This window comes from Triturus cristatus, chromosome 3_2 (assembly GCF_964204655.1).
Source record: "Triturus cristatus chromosome 3_2, aTriCri1.1, whole genome shotgun sequence".
In the NCBI taxonomy this organism is placed as follows: Eukaryota; Metazoa; Chordata; class Amphibia; order Caudata; family Salamandridae; genus Triturus; species Triturus cristatus.
This window is the reverse complement of record NC_140584.1, coordinates 1,041,811,929-1,041,827,282: the sequence shown is the minus strand read 5'-3', so window position 1 is coordinate 1,041,827,282 and position 15,354 is coordinate 1,041,811,929. Positions and strand designations below refer to the sequence as shown.

Sequence of the window (15,354 nt, the reverse complement as noted above, 5' to 3'; positions counted from 1 at the left end):
GGAAGAGAGACATCCCTGGCCCTAGATCCAGAGGCCAAAAGCGAGGGTGCCCACGGAGGGCGTGTGGCACCATTTGCCATCCAGGTGTAGCAACACTACCACAGTCTTTGAAGTTTCAGGCAGAAACCAGCTTTACTAGGTTTAAAGTTGTACACAGGAACCTGGGTGGATCTGGCAGTTCAGAGAGGGCAAGATCTAAGAAGGGATTGTGGCAGCATATACTGGCAGGATTTTAGCAGGTTCTCAGCTGGGGCTACACATGGATGTGGAGTGGTGCAGTATCTTGTTCAAGATGGCAAACAAAAAATGGAAATATAATTGCACATAAACACGAAGGAAGACACCAGTGGTGACAAAAGAAGTGGTACAGTGACCAGTGGTCTAGCAAAATAATAAAGAGACAGGATGGCAACTTTAGAGGCAATAGTAAGAAAACTGTGCAAAGTGGAAAATCATTTGCACTGGCAGAGCTCCAACTGGAGAGGACAGAGGTGGGGATCGAAACAGTGATGAAAGTAGACTCTAAGGACTAGCAACTTCTGGTTCACTCCAACTGAAGGAAGGGGGTTTCCAGTACCACCAAGCATTTCAGGCTCTATGTTAGATGCAGTGTTGGTGCCAGAATCAAAGATGGATGTTTTGGGGAAACAAAAAAGAAGAGGGCTTCCAATGTCAGTCTGTAGGAATTTCTGACTGTGGCAATGCAATTTGTTCTTGGACGCATGGCACGGTGCAGAAGGCCCATTTGGTTACCCTGAATGTCCTCCATCTCATTTCAGGCAACAGCCAAGTGTAACTGTGATCCTGACTTTCATGCCACAATCTTGTGTAAGGTGAATGGGAGGCAACCAGATTCTGCTCTCCCTGGACTATAGGTCTCAGACTCAATATAGGAAGTAAAAACTCTAGAAGCAAGGCATGTATTTGGATGAGGGTGTAACAGTTTCATTGTTTAACCTAGGAATTCTATAAGTGAATCACAAGGATGATCTCTAGATCTTTTCACATGATGAGGCAGCACAGACCTTCCTAGACAGTCTATCAGTATATGACCATTGCAGAGAGTTCTGTAAGGCTGATCGTGTGGTTGCCTAGAACTGCACCACCAGAAACTAATGAGTCTTTTGGTATGAGAGCTTATAATAGTACATTTGTTTGCACCCAACCCATTTCGTTTCCTGCGTAACTCCAACTCAATGTATCCATCTGCCCCCTCCCCCATTAACCACCTCAAACCCCTTGAATTTGTGGGCATTTCTACTTGAAGCATGTTGGCAGGTGACTCTTTCAAAGCACTGTTCATTAGGGTTAGTATGTAGGAAATCACTGAATATTGGCTGCTCTATGTATTGTAATCTGACAAAAAGGATTTAAAATTAAAAGGTAAGAGACCAAACGATAAAGAGAACGCAAAAACTACCAAAAAGTCCAACCTGGAGCATAAATAAAGTGAAAATGGTAGTAGCTGAAAGTTAAAGGATCCTAGCTTCAAACAGCAGAAAATACCTAAGGACAAGTATTGTTACTTACCCAGTAAGCATCTGTTCTTGGCATGTTGAGCTGTAGATTCAAATGCTTTGCATACTCCTGCCATCCAGTGGTGAGTCTGGATGTTTGCAAGTTGTTTTTCTTCGAAAAAGTCTTTCCAGTCACAAGGTAAGGTGACTCCTCCTTTCGGTGATAGTGCATATGGGCATCAACTCCATTGTTAGATTTTTCTGCAATAGGGTGAGAATGGAGTGAGTGAGTGAAGTTAAGAGATGTCCATGTGTAAATAATGTAAATCTTGAGAACTGCAACAACTACAGGTGTCCGGGGAGGTGGGAGGGCGCATGTGAATCTACAGCTCTACACGCCAAGAACAGATGCTTACTGAGTAAGTAACATCATCCGTGCGAGGCCTATGTGCTGTAGATACACATGCTTTGCATAGATTATATAGTAGTACTCTCCCAAAGCGGTGGCTAACCAGTAGATGTTACAGTTGTCTGAAAGAGTACCTTTAGCATTGCTTGGCCTACATTTGTCTGTTGGCGTGCCAATACATCCACACAAAAGTGTTTGGTAAATGTGTGTGGTGTGGACCACGTAGCTGCTTTACAGATTTCAGCTATAGGGATGTTACATAAAAAGGCCATTGATGTCCCTATTTTGCAAATGGAATGCGCTCTAGGCGGTATAAAGTTATTTTAGCTTTTACGTAGCAAGTTTGAATGCACTTAACAATCCATCTTGAAATGCCAGATTTAGAAATAGGATTGCCTTTGTGAGGTGGTGTTAATGAAACAGTCGATTTGTTTTACGAAAGTATTTTGTTCTTTCGATCGAATACAATAGAGCTCTTCTGAGGTCAAGTGTGTGAAGGACCTGTTCTGCTACTGAATCAGGTTGAGGAAAGAATACAGGTAACTCAACTGATTGGTTAATATGGAAAGCAGAAACCACTTTGGGAAGGAATTTGGAATTGGTGCGAAGAACGACCCTATCTTCATAGAGTTGGAAGAAGGGTTCTTCTAAGGTTAATGTGTGTAGCTCACCAACTCTCCTTAATGAAGTTATTGTGATGAGGAATGCAACCCTCCATGAGAGAAACTGTAAAGGAGACTTGGGAAGTAGTTCAAAGGGTGGGCCCATATGTCTTATAAGTACAACATTAAGATTCCACACTGGTGCCGGGGAATTCTTGGTGGTATAACTCGGTTTAAACCTTCCATAAAAGTTTAATGACAGGAACTTTGAACAAAGACGAATGCGGTCTGCTTTGCAAATACGCAGCTACTGCTGCTAGATGCAACCGAATTGATGTGTAAGCTAGACCACATTGCTGTAGGTGCAGAAGGTAACAATGTTCTGAACGGAAGCATCTAGAGGTAGAATTTTGTTATTACAGTAAACAAATAGTTTCCATTTTGCTGCATAGCAAGGTCTGGTAGTAGGTTTTCTACTTCATTCAGAATAGTCAAAGTGTGGGGACACATTTAAATATCCAAACTCTGACATCAGGAGCCAAATCGCTATGGTGAGCTCCTTGGGGTTTGGATGCTTGATTTCTCAATGGTTCAGAGTGAGGAGACTCGAGGTGAGATGCAGCTTTTGATGTGGAACTACTGAGAGCTCTAACAGGGTGGTGTACCACGGTTGATGGGCCCATGTGGGAGCTACTAGATTTAGTGTGGGTGATGTTTGCCTGGGCTTCTGAACCAGAAATACAAGGAGAGGGAGAGGAAGAAAAGAGTATGCAAATATCCCTAACCAATTCATCCATAGGGCATTGCCTTTGGATAGAGGGTGTGGAAACGTAGAGGCGAAAATTGGGCATTGTGGTCGTCTGCTGTGGCGAACAGATCTATTTGAGGATATCCCCATTGTGGAACGTAAGGAAGGAGAATTTGGGGATGAAGTTCCCACTCGTGTATTTGTTAGTCTCCTTCTGCTGAGAAGATGTTAGCACGATTTGTGGAACAGGGTCGAAGAAAGGCCGCCATTTGATAAATTTTGTGGATTCCACCACTGCAGAGAGCGATGGGCACAGCTGTCTACCAACACTAGATCTGTTAACTGACCCTGTGACTCATTCCACTGACGTGCTAAGCATTCTTGTAGAGGGCGCATGTGTAGTCTTGCATGAGGCACTATTGCAATGCATGACGCCATCATTCCTAGTAGCCGCATGAAATTTCTGTCTGGCAAGGTTTGGAACTTCAGCAATACAGTTTGGATATTGGGAATTCTGGCTGCATTGGGGGAGGTTAGATCTGTGTGAGTGTTGAGTGGCTCCTAGATCAGGTTGTATCTGGGAAAACTGTAGGTGAGACTTTTGAATGTTGACCATGAAGCCCAATTGATGGAGTAGGTGTAGCGTGACCTGAGTGTTTTGTAGACACTGTTGGTGTGTTCTAGGTTTGATGAGCCAGTCGTCTAGGTAGGGAAAGACATGAATTTGTTGTCTTCTGAGATGAGCTGCTACAAATGCTAGGCATTTTGTAAATACCCTGGGAGCAGTAGTCACTCCACATGGAAGTACTTTGAACTGATAGTGTTTGTTATCACAAATCGGAGATGTTTGTGATGAGCTGGATGAATGGGAATGTGAAAATATGAGCCTTTTGAATCCAGTGTAGAGATAAAATGGCCTTGCTGTAGAAGTAGAAGCACCTGTTGAAGCGTTACCATACGGAATAGTTCTGATAGTATGTACTGGTTTAACTCTCCGAGATCCAAAATTGATCTTAATAATCAGTCCATTTTGGGGATCAGAAAATAAAGAGAGTAAACCCCTGAACCTCGATATTGTAAAGGAACTGGTTCTATGGCTCCCTTTTGTAAGAGACATTGCACTTCTTGTTTGAGTAACTGTAAGTGGTCTGACGACAGTTTGTGAACACGAGGTGGAATTTTTGGTGATGAGCGCCAGGCAATAACCATGTTGGATAAGGTCGACCACCCATTGGTTTGTAATAGATTGCCAAATGGGGAGAAACTGCTAAAGTATTCCCCCGACAGGTTTTGAGTGATTGCCGGGGGCAGTGTGAGCAAGTCACTGTTTGTTGGGGTAAGGGGTGTTACGAGGTGTGGAGCATTAACCTTACCTCTGGAATGGTTTCCTCTATACCCTCCTCTATGGAAACCTCTAGAGGGAGAGGATTGATCGTTGCCTTTATAAGAGGGAGCAGTTGGGTCTGATGAAGTTGTTTTGGACCCTGCTCTGTAAAGCGGCAACAGGAGCCTCTATTAGATGGGGACTGGAGCGCTCCCATTGATATTGCTACTTCTGTGTCCTTCATTTTCTCTAAGGACCGGTCGACTACAGGACCAAACAGGTGTTCCTTGTCAAAGGGGATGTTCAAAATAGACTGTTGAATTTCCGGCTTAAGCCCCGAGATTCTAAGCCATGCATGCCTCCTAAGGAGAATGCTAATATTGATCTCGCTAGCTGCTGTGTCAGCTACATCTAAAGCACATCTGATTAATGAGATAGAGGTGAGCTTCCCTTCTTCAACTAACTGCTGTGCTTTAGTCTTAGGTTCATCTCAGATATATTGGAGCAGTTGTTACATCTCATCCCAGTGTGCCCTGTTGTATCTAGCTAGTAGGTCCAGTGTGTTTGCAACTTGCCTGTGGTTAGCAGCTTGAACAGCTACTCGTTTTCCTGAGGCATCTATAGGTTTATCTATAGGTTTAGATTCCTTATCTGCATCCCCAGAAGTTTGTGAATTCTCTTTTACGAGCTGTGTACAGTACTAGGGAGACGAGGGGTAATTGTCCATTAATAAATACAGGATCTTATGGTGGGGGGGGGGTTATATTTTTTATCTACTCTTGGAGTTAGAACATGTGCTCAGACAGGGTCTTTAAAGATATTATCTGCATGTCTCATCAATCCTTTAAGGAACATTCCTTTAACAAGTGTTTGACTAGACCAGTGTGTGGACTCGAGTGTTTCTTCTAATGTCTCTTTATGTAACATCACCCGTGATACTCTGCTGCTCTAGCAAGGAGATGTTGGTACGCCATACTATCGTCTGGTAGTGATGGCTTTGCAGGGTAGAGATCTGGGTCACTGTCAACTGGAAGGTCAATGGTGTAATCATTCCATGGGTCATCAGGCAAATGAGTATCATCATCATCATCATGATCTCTATCTGGATCTGTATGTGGCGATCCAGTAGGTGTTACATGTAGGGGATCTTCAATTAATTGTGGAGAAGATGGAGGAGGAGAGGGTTGTGGGGCAGGATAAACAGGGCTAGCAGTCATGTCCTTCTTTAGAGGGATTTTGGAAGCGCCCTCCTAAAGTAAGCTTGTGTTTTGCTGGTATCTTAGCAGAAATATGTCCAGTATCAGGATCGATATAAATCTTTTTCTGCTTAGAATCCAATTTGGCCTTAAGAACATCTAAAGTTGGTTCCGGAGGCTCTGAGACACAGTCTTTCGATTTCGGTGTTGAAACGGACTTGTCTTTAGGTTTCAGCTCTGAAGCTTTTTTTTGTTTCGGATCGGAGGATTTCAGCTCCAAAACATTTTTGTTTGAGAACGGGGAATTTCAGCTCCAAACTGGATTTGTCCTTGGAGCCTGATGGTTTCGGTCCTGAAGGAAGTTTCGGTCAACTATGTCCCAAGCCAGAAGGTTTGACGATTTGTTTTGGTGCTGAGCCGAGAGGTGGGCGTCAGAAACATTGTCTCGGTGCCGACCTTGGCCAGAAAGCAGAGGTGGTGCCGTAGCCTTATGTGTTGTGGAAGATGATTTACGGGGCAAGGGGTCTTTGGTACTCACAACACCTTGTCCCGGAGGCAGATCTCCTGACTCAAGATCGATCTCTAGCTCGGAATCGGACTCTGGAACGGATAAGGCCTCTTCTTCCTCTGCAGCAGACCCTTCGATCTCCTCTTGCTTGGATTCTTCCCCGAAGATATCCAGAGTGTGTTAAGTGCTTTGACATTGCATCTCTCGTCGTCGAACCAGACTATCGCGTAGAGTCTTCTTGGATCAAAACGATTTACAAGCGTCGCAGTCTTCCTCCTTGTGCTCCAGCGAGAGGCACAAGTTACAAACTTGATGTAGGTCGATGCGAGGGTACTTGGCGTGGCACTCAGGAAAGAAGTGGAATGGAGTCCGTTCCATTGGCAGAAGTCTGGCCCGACGCGCTATGGCCCAACGGCCGCACATGAGGTTTTCGATCAAAAATTGGAGAATTTGTCGAGCAATTTAATACGCGGAGAACAAGGAAACACGTACGGAAACAATACCATTGAGGGTAGAGTGATTGCGCACCGAGGCGGAACCCGAAGAATGGTTTCGAACCGGAGCGCAGCACTACACATCCAAACCGGATGGCGGAAAAAAACAATCTAACAATGGAGTTCATGCCCATGCGCACTATCACCAAAAGGAGGAGTCACCTTACCTCGTAACTGGAAAAACTTCTTCGAAGAAAAACACCTTGCAAGCATTCCGGACGAAACTCTAGATGGCAGGAATATGCAAAGAATGTGTATCTACAGCACACATGCCTCGAACATTATATTACAGTTCACAGGAGGACTTTGAAGTAGTTTAGCCACCATGAATGAGTCAAATCAGCTGTCATAGAAGATTCTCCCTTTACATTTTCCTATTTAAACGACTGAATTATTAATGAGCAAATTGCAGAGAGCCTGTGTATTTAACTCTACGTTTTCCTGTTAAAAAAAAGCAAAGGTTTCAAATAGGCAAGATTTGTAAATATTTTTGGAAAGCAATACTTCTCACAAAAATTAGGAATACAAGACTGACTGAGAAATTTCAGCGTTTATGAACTTTGGTGAAAAACCTTGTAATGACTTTGAAAAAACTACCATCTCTAAGGGAAGGTAACAGATACTTAAGTCCCTAGAATCAGTATGAAGAGACTGGAAACTACCAGACTTAAAAAAAGACAATTGGCAGAAAATGTTTTCCATGTTCCCTAAGACTTGGATAGCTGGTAGTCACTGAGGTATAGGAAAGCTTCCCTGTTGGAGATTTCTGGTTTGGGATAATGAACAAAACGTCGAAGCAGCTATCCGAATCCTCCACAGCACCTCAAACTCCATATTTAGCAAATAGATTGGGTAAGCAAGGGAAAACAGTGACTCAACAGGATGCAGCTTCGTCTGTCTTATTGAAGAGATCTTAATGCATAACTTGGCGTTAGGGAGCTGTGGGTCAAGGAGGGCCAGAATTTCCATTATTAATTGAGTGTAGAGGAAATGGTATTTTAGTGTAAAATGAAGTTCTAACAAGTTCTACGGTGTAACCAACAACTATCCGACTGACTGTGTGGCGGATCTAATCTATGATCAAAGTTCATACAAATAACATTTAATGAGAATTCCAAGGATCAATTTTATTAATGGAAAGTTCTTTTGATCTTGCTATATCCCATGCAGCCATAAGCTCAGGTGTACAATGTAGTTATTATTATGCCATTACATATCACTCACCCAAATATGATGGAGTAAATTTTAATAACTTACGTTAATCACAGAGTCCTTAAACTTGATATGAAGCCTATAGTTAGAGACTGCAATGATTGCATCATCAGCTCGTCCAAGATATTCAACACCCTCTCCCTGCAGCACCGGAAATGGGACCTTTTGGGAATAAAAATGCATGAGATTAGTAAGGAAAAGTATAGCCCACACCAAATTACAGACTTCAAAGCAAACAATACTTCTGTATCTATCTTCACGGTCAGAACGAATAGAAGATTGTCTAGGAAACTTTATGGATAAATTGTTCAACATTTTTGTTTTTTGAAAACTGAGAAGTAGCACATTTGTACAGACTCTCAGTGTTAAAACTGGTCACTTGAGACCTTGTCCATTCACCATACGTCTGTCATAAACGGGTTCCGACCATTAAGTGCCCCCATGATTTTTTGCTTACCCGATTCTTGAACCATTATTGTGGTGGGTCTCAATGCCAGAGTCACACTTAAGGTGTTTCCATGGTAGACTGTGGGTGTTTACTGACCGTGTCCAACTTTTAAGATAAGGCTGCTGTGACCCAGCAAAGGGTAAGGAGCAGTTGGCTGGCTACACATGAACATCACCGTGGCAGTTTTAAACGGCAAATCCGACTGGAAAAAACAACTCAACAGCCCTAAACCTTCCATTCAAATATTAAGTCACCCATATGTAGGTCTTTGTCAGAAGCCGTTCAGAGGGCCATGGGGCAAGCAGGGGTTATTGGGCACAGCTATGCTGGCTGAGACCTTTTACTCCTAATGCCCCCGTCCCAGCTTACCATGGATCCAGAGCAACCCTGTTCCAGTCTGATATCCGCACTTGACTCTTAGTAATAGTGTGGTTCGAGCAGTCCTAGTTTTCTGGGGGGGGAGAGGGGTTGATAAGATGTTGGCAAATTCCATAGTCCCCTGGATGTCAGAGCTCTAGTGTTTTTTTTTTATTTTATGTGATTTCCACTCCCTTCACATTCACGAGAGTGGTTATTCCCCATTCACTACTGGCGAAATTCAGGTGAAGCCCCACTAGCATTCAGAAGACTTCCTGCGCTGCAGTACTATTTGGCAAGCAACTCTCCCTGGGTGCCAACTGGCCCAAAATAAGTCTTACCCTCACATGCAGGATCCGAGTGACCAGAGTCCCTCAGTAAGCACCTTCTACGGGTGCTAGAGATGAGGCAGCTGCTATCTTTGGTAAGTTCTCGGCACACAGCCCAGGCGGTTGCGCTCAACTGCCCTCTTGGCCCTTCATCATGGTGAGTTGTGGGTGGGAGGGGAGTGGCAGGATTGAGATTAGTGGGAAAATCCCGACACTGGTCCTCAATCACGATGCAGGTCACCCGCCCCCGCCATCCTCTCTCCTCCAGTGATTATTCTGACCAGATCACACTCTTCCTTGGTCCCAGTGGCCTCCTCTGACATACGGGGTCATCGTCTCTCCACTGCACCTGGGCCCCAAACCAATCAGCACAGCTGATTTTCTCATGACGGTCCCTCCTGGCACACAGAGTAACTGGCTCACCACCGCACATGGGCTATAGCCCACTCAGCATGGCAGTCTCTCCACCATGACCACTCCTGACAATCGGGGTTTGGCAGCTTTCCACCACACATATGATACTGCTCTCTTAGTACGGCAATCTCTTCACTTTATGCATCTCCTAGCATACGGGGTCACCTAATCCTCATTGCACACGGGTGATGATCCGTACAACAAAGGAATGATTGCTGCTCATACAGCTGGGAGACTAGCAAATCTTGGTCTCCAGCCCTGGCCACAGGCAGAAGTCTTGCAGAGCTTCTCTTCCTTGCACAGTCAGACTGGCTGCTTGACAGTTGACGATTTTATGGGTCTCAAGCTCCCTTTCTTATAGTCCATTTCTAAACACTAATTATGATTTAGAGTCTGAGTCTCTGAAGTTTATGTTGGCAGACTGCTTTCCGATGAAGTGCCCACTCCTCTGCCCTCTTCCTTCAGACAGCTGCACAACACAGGCCATGGGAGTGACTAAGAGTTCACACATGGATATCAGTCACAGTGAAATGTGTATCAAAAGGTTAGACCGATTCTCGCCCATACCATTTAGGATTCTCTCATGAGCTCCATCGCCTCCCTGAGATGTGCCCAGGTCCCTCTGCTCTCTCCCATATCCCGCCACCCAGCTTACAGGAATGCAACAATACACACATCTGTCTAGGGGGATTCCTCTACCTCTACTCCTTATGTTCTTCAGAATTCAGGGGCAGAAGTGGCATCAGGTGAAAGGCAAACAGGAGACCAGGGTCCCATTCGAGCCTAAATGAGTCTCCAAGCATGTGCCCCCTTGAAAACATCAAAGTGCAGAAGTGCTGACATTGCTCTTTTATGGCGGTGGAGAATAGATCTAACCAAAGTTCTCAACAATCGCAGAAGAGACCTTGCACCACCTGGATGGAGAAGGCATTCATGATTACAAAGCATCGACGGTTGAGTTTGTCCACCCTGACATGCAGAGACAGCCAGTCGCCGAGGCAGGGTAAGAGTGGAAGCCCTAACCTCTTCAGATGGGCTGCAAACAACCACCATCACTTCTGTGTAGGAAGCTGGCTCTGCATATACTATACCAAAGTGACGCATAGTGTGCACAGAGTCCAGTGGAACCCCAAAGATAGGCAGAGGTAAAAGTAGATAGCACCTTACTCTCTATTAGTGGTAGTGTGGTGAAGCTTTATCAGAGGGTAATGTTAAGCATTTGTCGTAAACACTCAATCAGCATATTATATCACACACTCAACGACTAAACTTCAGACCAATTGGTTTTGTATACAAATATTTTTTTAGTTATTTTATTTTCTAGAACCAAGCAAGCCTAGCACAGATAAGCAATAAATACTTTACAGCAGTAATGCAGTTTGTAAACAGTTTGAATTGTAATTATATTTGCACTTTGATTTGATTACTGTAGAGCTACTAGGAACGCAATGCTTTTGAAATACTGTACATATACTTTGTATTGGCTTTTTAGTAGAAGGTCAAGTAGATTACTTTACAGATTACTTTTCTTACACAGTGCAGTATATCTGGATAATGCACTGGGACATTTCCTGTAAACAGGTAAGTATAGGCATTTTTGTTATTTAGTTACAGTTTTAAAGGGTTTCATAGATTTTCCAATTCCATACTTTAAAACGTTCACAGAAAAACAGTCAATGTTATCCCATGGAGAAAAATAGGGGCATTGGTTCAAAGGTAAGTATTCGGTTGTGGGAGTTGGTATTCTGGGGTTAGACTCAGGGGTCCCCCAGGGTCAAGAATGCACTCTTGTTACTTCCTCAGCGGCACTAGGGCAGCCGGGTGCAGAGCGCTGAGGCCTAATGTTATCCAATGGGGGGGTAGGAGGCCTCCGGTTGGTGGCTGCTGACGAGCAGGCCACAGGGATGTGGGCGCAAAGCTCCTGGCCTTAAGCTCAGGGCAAATGGGGGTTCAAGCTAGCACAAAAGCTGCACCTTCAGTGGCACTGGGGCGCCCTGTAGCTTTCAATGAGGTTTCTCCGGTTCGCAAACACATTGCAGGCTCGGGAGCTAAGGTCTTCTGGGTGCAACCACCACTTGGAGAGGTAAGTTGGGATGCTGGAGGTTGATTAGGCACCATCGGTTGGACCACCCAAGGCCGTGGGGTGTCTGGCGCAGGGGTGCATTTTAGGGTCAGATCTTCCTACCAGCTCCTGGTGGCAGTCCTCCTCTTGTTAGCTTCGGCACGGCTGTTCGGTCCTGCTTATCTTGTAGTCAGTTCTTGTCCGAGGAGGCAAGGTTCGGGGTGTCCCCTAAATACTAGATTAAGAGGCGTTACAGGCAAGTAAAGTTTGGGACCAATGGGTCTCTTCCTTGGGGTGGGTACACTCCTTGTTATGCCACCCTCCAGTGGAAGGGGGGTATATGCCTCACTCTGGTTGGCTGGGTCCCCCCATCTGCAATATGGCGGGGACTGGGAGTTGTGCTTCACCTCGCCTCTCCCACATGAGGGGTTGAGTTGGCAGAGATGGGCACACATCTCTTTCTCACTTGTTTCCCCCGCCAGTTCTCTAGCCCAAAGTGGGGGTCAGAACCAGTGGGGACCAGTTGCTGAAAGCAGCAAATGGCTTGGGGAAGGTCACAAAGGAAGCAAGCCTTTGAAGCTTCCCTTTCAAGGACCCTGCCCATCCTGGGGGAGGAGGCTTAGCATCTAGTACCAAGATGTACATTGTTTCAGGCCCCCGAGAGCAACAGGCTCTCGACCCAGGGGTCCAGAAACATGTCTGGTGGTGGCAGCTGAAAGCAGCCACTCAGCCTGGACACTAGTGGTGGGTCGTTTTTCAGGGGGCATCTCCAAGATGCCCTCTGTGTGCATTTTTCATTAAATCCCACACTGGCAACAGTGTGGGTTTAATGCGCTGAGAAGTTTGATACCAAACTGCTCATTTTTAAGTGTAGCCGTTATGGTGCTGTGGAGTTCGTAATGACAAACTCCCGGCACCATATACTCTTAATGGCAGCACTGCACTTACAATGTCTAAGAATGGACTTAGACACTGTAGGGGTACAGGGCTCATGCACCTGTACCCTCACCACTGGTATAGTGCACCCAGCTAGAGAGGTGACTGGTCTATGCCAGGGCAATGGGTTGTAGGCATGGCACACAGGGATGTTCACCTGGTCGACTTCACTTTATTCTGCACCAAGACACGCAGCCTGCAAAGGCAGTGTGCGAGTGTAAAGGTACAGGACCTCTAAGGGTGGAACAATAAGTGCTGCAGCCCTTAGAGGCCTTCCCTAGTCACAGTGCCCTGGGTACCTGTGGTACCATTTACCAGGAGCTGACATGTGGCCAGAGATGCCAATTTGGTTTTGGTTTCAATGCAGTTTTATGGAAAGAACATAGGCCCTAGGTATCTGATTGGCAGGAGCCCAGGGAACTCTTAGTCAAAGAATGCCAATGCTCTGTATGCTGGCATCCCTGTCTTTTTGTTTAAGCTTCAGGTGGTCCAAAATGTGGCAGCCAGACTTCTTCTTGATATCCCTATTAGAATTAGTGTGAGACAACATCTGCGCTCATTTCACTGGCTTCCTGTGGCAGAACAGGTCAAGTTCAAATTCCTAGTTATCGCCCGCCGCGCGCTCCATGGCCAGGGCCCTCCCTACCTGCAGAAGCAGTTCTTTTATGCCCCTGTGAGATAACTGCGCTCTACGTCTCAACTTTCAGCCCAGGTTCCCCGCTTCAAAAGCCATAGGTTGGGTGGCTGTTCTCTCGCCCTGAAAGCTCCCTTGGCATGTAACGCCCTCCCATTTGCTCTACTGAACATTCAAGACCTCCTGGATTTTAAGACAAATCTGTAAACATCTCTCTTTGTGTAGTGTTAGCTTTTTTTACCCCTCTTGGTTCGTGCCGGGACACAGTCTGGAGTGCTCACTTCAAAATAAAACATAACATAATATCAGCAGTTTAGCAAAAAGTGGGGGCAACCATGTAGAAAGAGGGCACTTTCTCACATTTTGTGAACAGAGGGGCGCTGCCTTGGCCAAAGGGAAGCACAGCGATCTGAAAGTGCTTGCAGCACACCATGAACCGCAGGTAAGTCTGTGGGCTGGCAGAACGGGGATGTGAAAATATGTGTCCTGCATGTCCAAAGTTACCTTCCAGTCTCCAGGGTGCAAGGCAGACAGGACCGAAGCCAACATAAGCATTTTGGACATCTTTTCCAGAAGTAGTTGAGGGGGTGCCTATCTAGTATAGGACGGAAGCCTTGGTCCTTTTTTGGCACTAGGAAGTAGCAGGAATACCAACCACAACCTACTTCTGATGTTGGCATGCTCTCAATAGCTCCTTTGGCCAAAAGAGTGTAGTTTCTGACGCAGCAGGAAGAAATGGATATTCATCAGCCAATCTAAGAAGGGTGGCACGGACGGCGGGGTTTCTGTGAATGGTAGGGCTTAACTCCGCTAAACAATTTGGAGCACACACTTGGAAGAGGTTTTGTCTTGCCATTGGGGCAGGTGGTGCCTCATCTTGGCGCCAACAGGCCGCCTGTGATGCTGCAAGGGCACATCAAAGAGGTTTGGAAGCTTCAACTGTTGGGGTGTGAGGGATGTGGGTGGTCACATAGTGGGCAGATCACTGGCCTTGGGTCCCACGAAGCTTGTAGGAACCAAGTCATCGGCCACAAAAGGTCTAGGGAATCTGCTGGCCATGGTGACTGGGTGGAAATGGATGCAGCTGGGTATCAGTGAAGGCTTAATTGAAGGGGAGGAAGGGTTCTGTTTGGGATACTCTGCATTAGTAAAAGCACCACCATCAAGATATTGATCTTGACTTTTACTGAGGACAGCGTAAGTACGAGGACCTCAGCTGCCCTCCCCCTCCACACCACCATCGCAAGGAAGCCCCTTTCCTCCGCAGCCACACTAGGATGAGAGACCAGGCCAGTGTCTAGCTAGGACCGGTTACCCTCAATGCCAATCCCAATGCGGTCAGCATAACTATAAGGTCTTGGTCCAGTCGTCGCTGGTATCTACGTCGGGCGATGCCAGACCGGCTCCATATCGGATTAGCAAAAAAACTAATGGGTGGCCGGGGGGCATCACCGGGGGCCAATGCCACTGGGTCGAACTTCAGTGAAGGTCGTGGATTTAAGGCCATGGTCAGCTCGCATCTGGCGTCAAGGGCGAACCTCTGGCATAAGCCCAGTTGGAGCACCTTATGAACCCACAAGGCCCAAAGGTGCTACCGAGGGGTTGGCCTGCCCCAAGAGGAGATGCATAGCCTCATAAAAATACTTCAATTGGGTGGGGGGTCCCTCCAGCAAATACGGAGAAGCACGGAGCGGATCCAGGCTCAGGCTCCGCAGGAGGCGCGTGGGAGCAGGGCCTAGACATGTGGTGGTGTTCCTACACCTCGTCTGATGATTTGAATGGTATGGTGAAGTCTAAGAACGCTTCAACATCTTTCTCTTCTTCTTGTGCGACTTACCAGACGGCCATTTGGATGTCTACGATGATTAGCAGGAACAACTCAAAGCAGGCTGGAAACTGGAGCGGCACAGAGTTTTATGGCGTTGAGCAACTATGATCTTCAGCTCTTCTTCCCGGACCGCTTTGGGATTCAAATGCACTGTAGTCGGGGCAGGGCTTGCGTCTGGCTCCAGGCACCACAAACAAACCAAGTAAGGGTCTGTCACAGACATTTGCCTGGGGCAGACTCCACAGGGTTTAAAACACACAGGTTTGTTAGGTGAATCACTACGCCACACTAGGAGCAAAAGCTCAAAAAGCCCAGAAAAGCAGTCAAAAAGTGACAAAGGCTGCACTTCCAGGTTTGTACTGATGGCACAGAAAGAAAAGAACTGAGGTCAGTGTG

The 15,354-nt window shown here is 46.2% G+C and overlaps 1 protein-coding gene across 3 annotated transcripts in view; it reads right to left on the bottom strand.

Annotated features, from left to right (window-relative positions):
• Window positions 1-15,354, bottom strand: part of MTMR4 (myotubularin related protein 4) — a 651,646-nt gene that overhangs the window by 432,600 nt on the left and 203,692 nt on the right. For all 3 annotated transcript variants that reach the window (XM_085649730.1, XM_085649731.1, XM_085649732.1), the window contains one exon: window positions 7,996-8,112. In XM_085649730.1, the coding sequence (XP_085505856.1) occupies window positions 7,996-8,112 (117 nt within the window). The remainder of the gene's footprint in view (window positions 1-7,995; window positions 8,113-15,354) is intronic.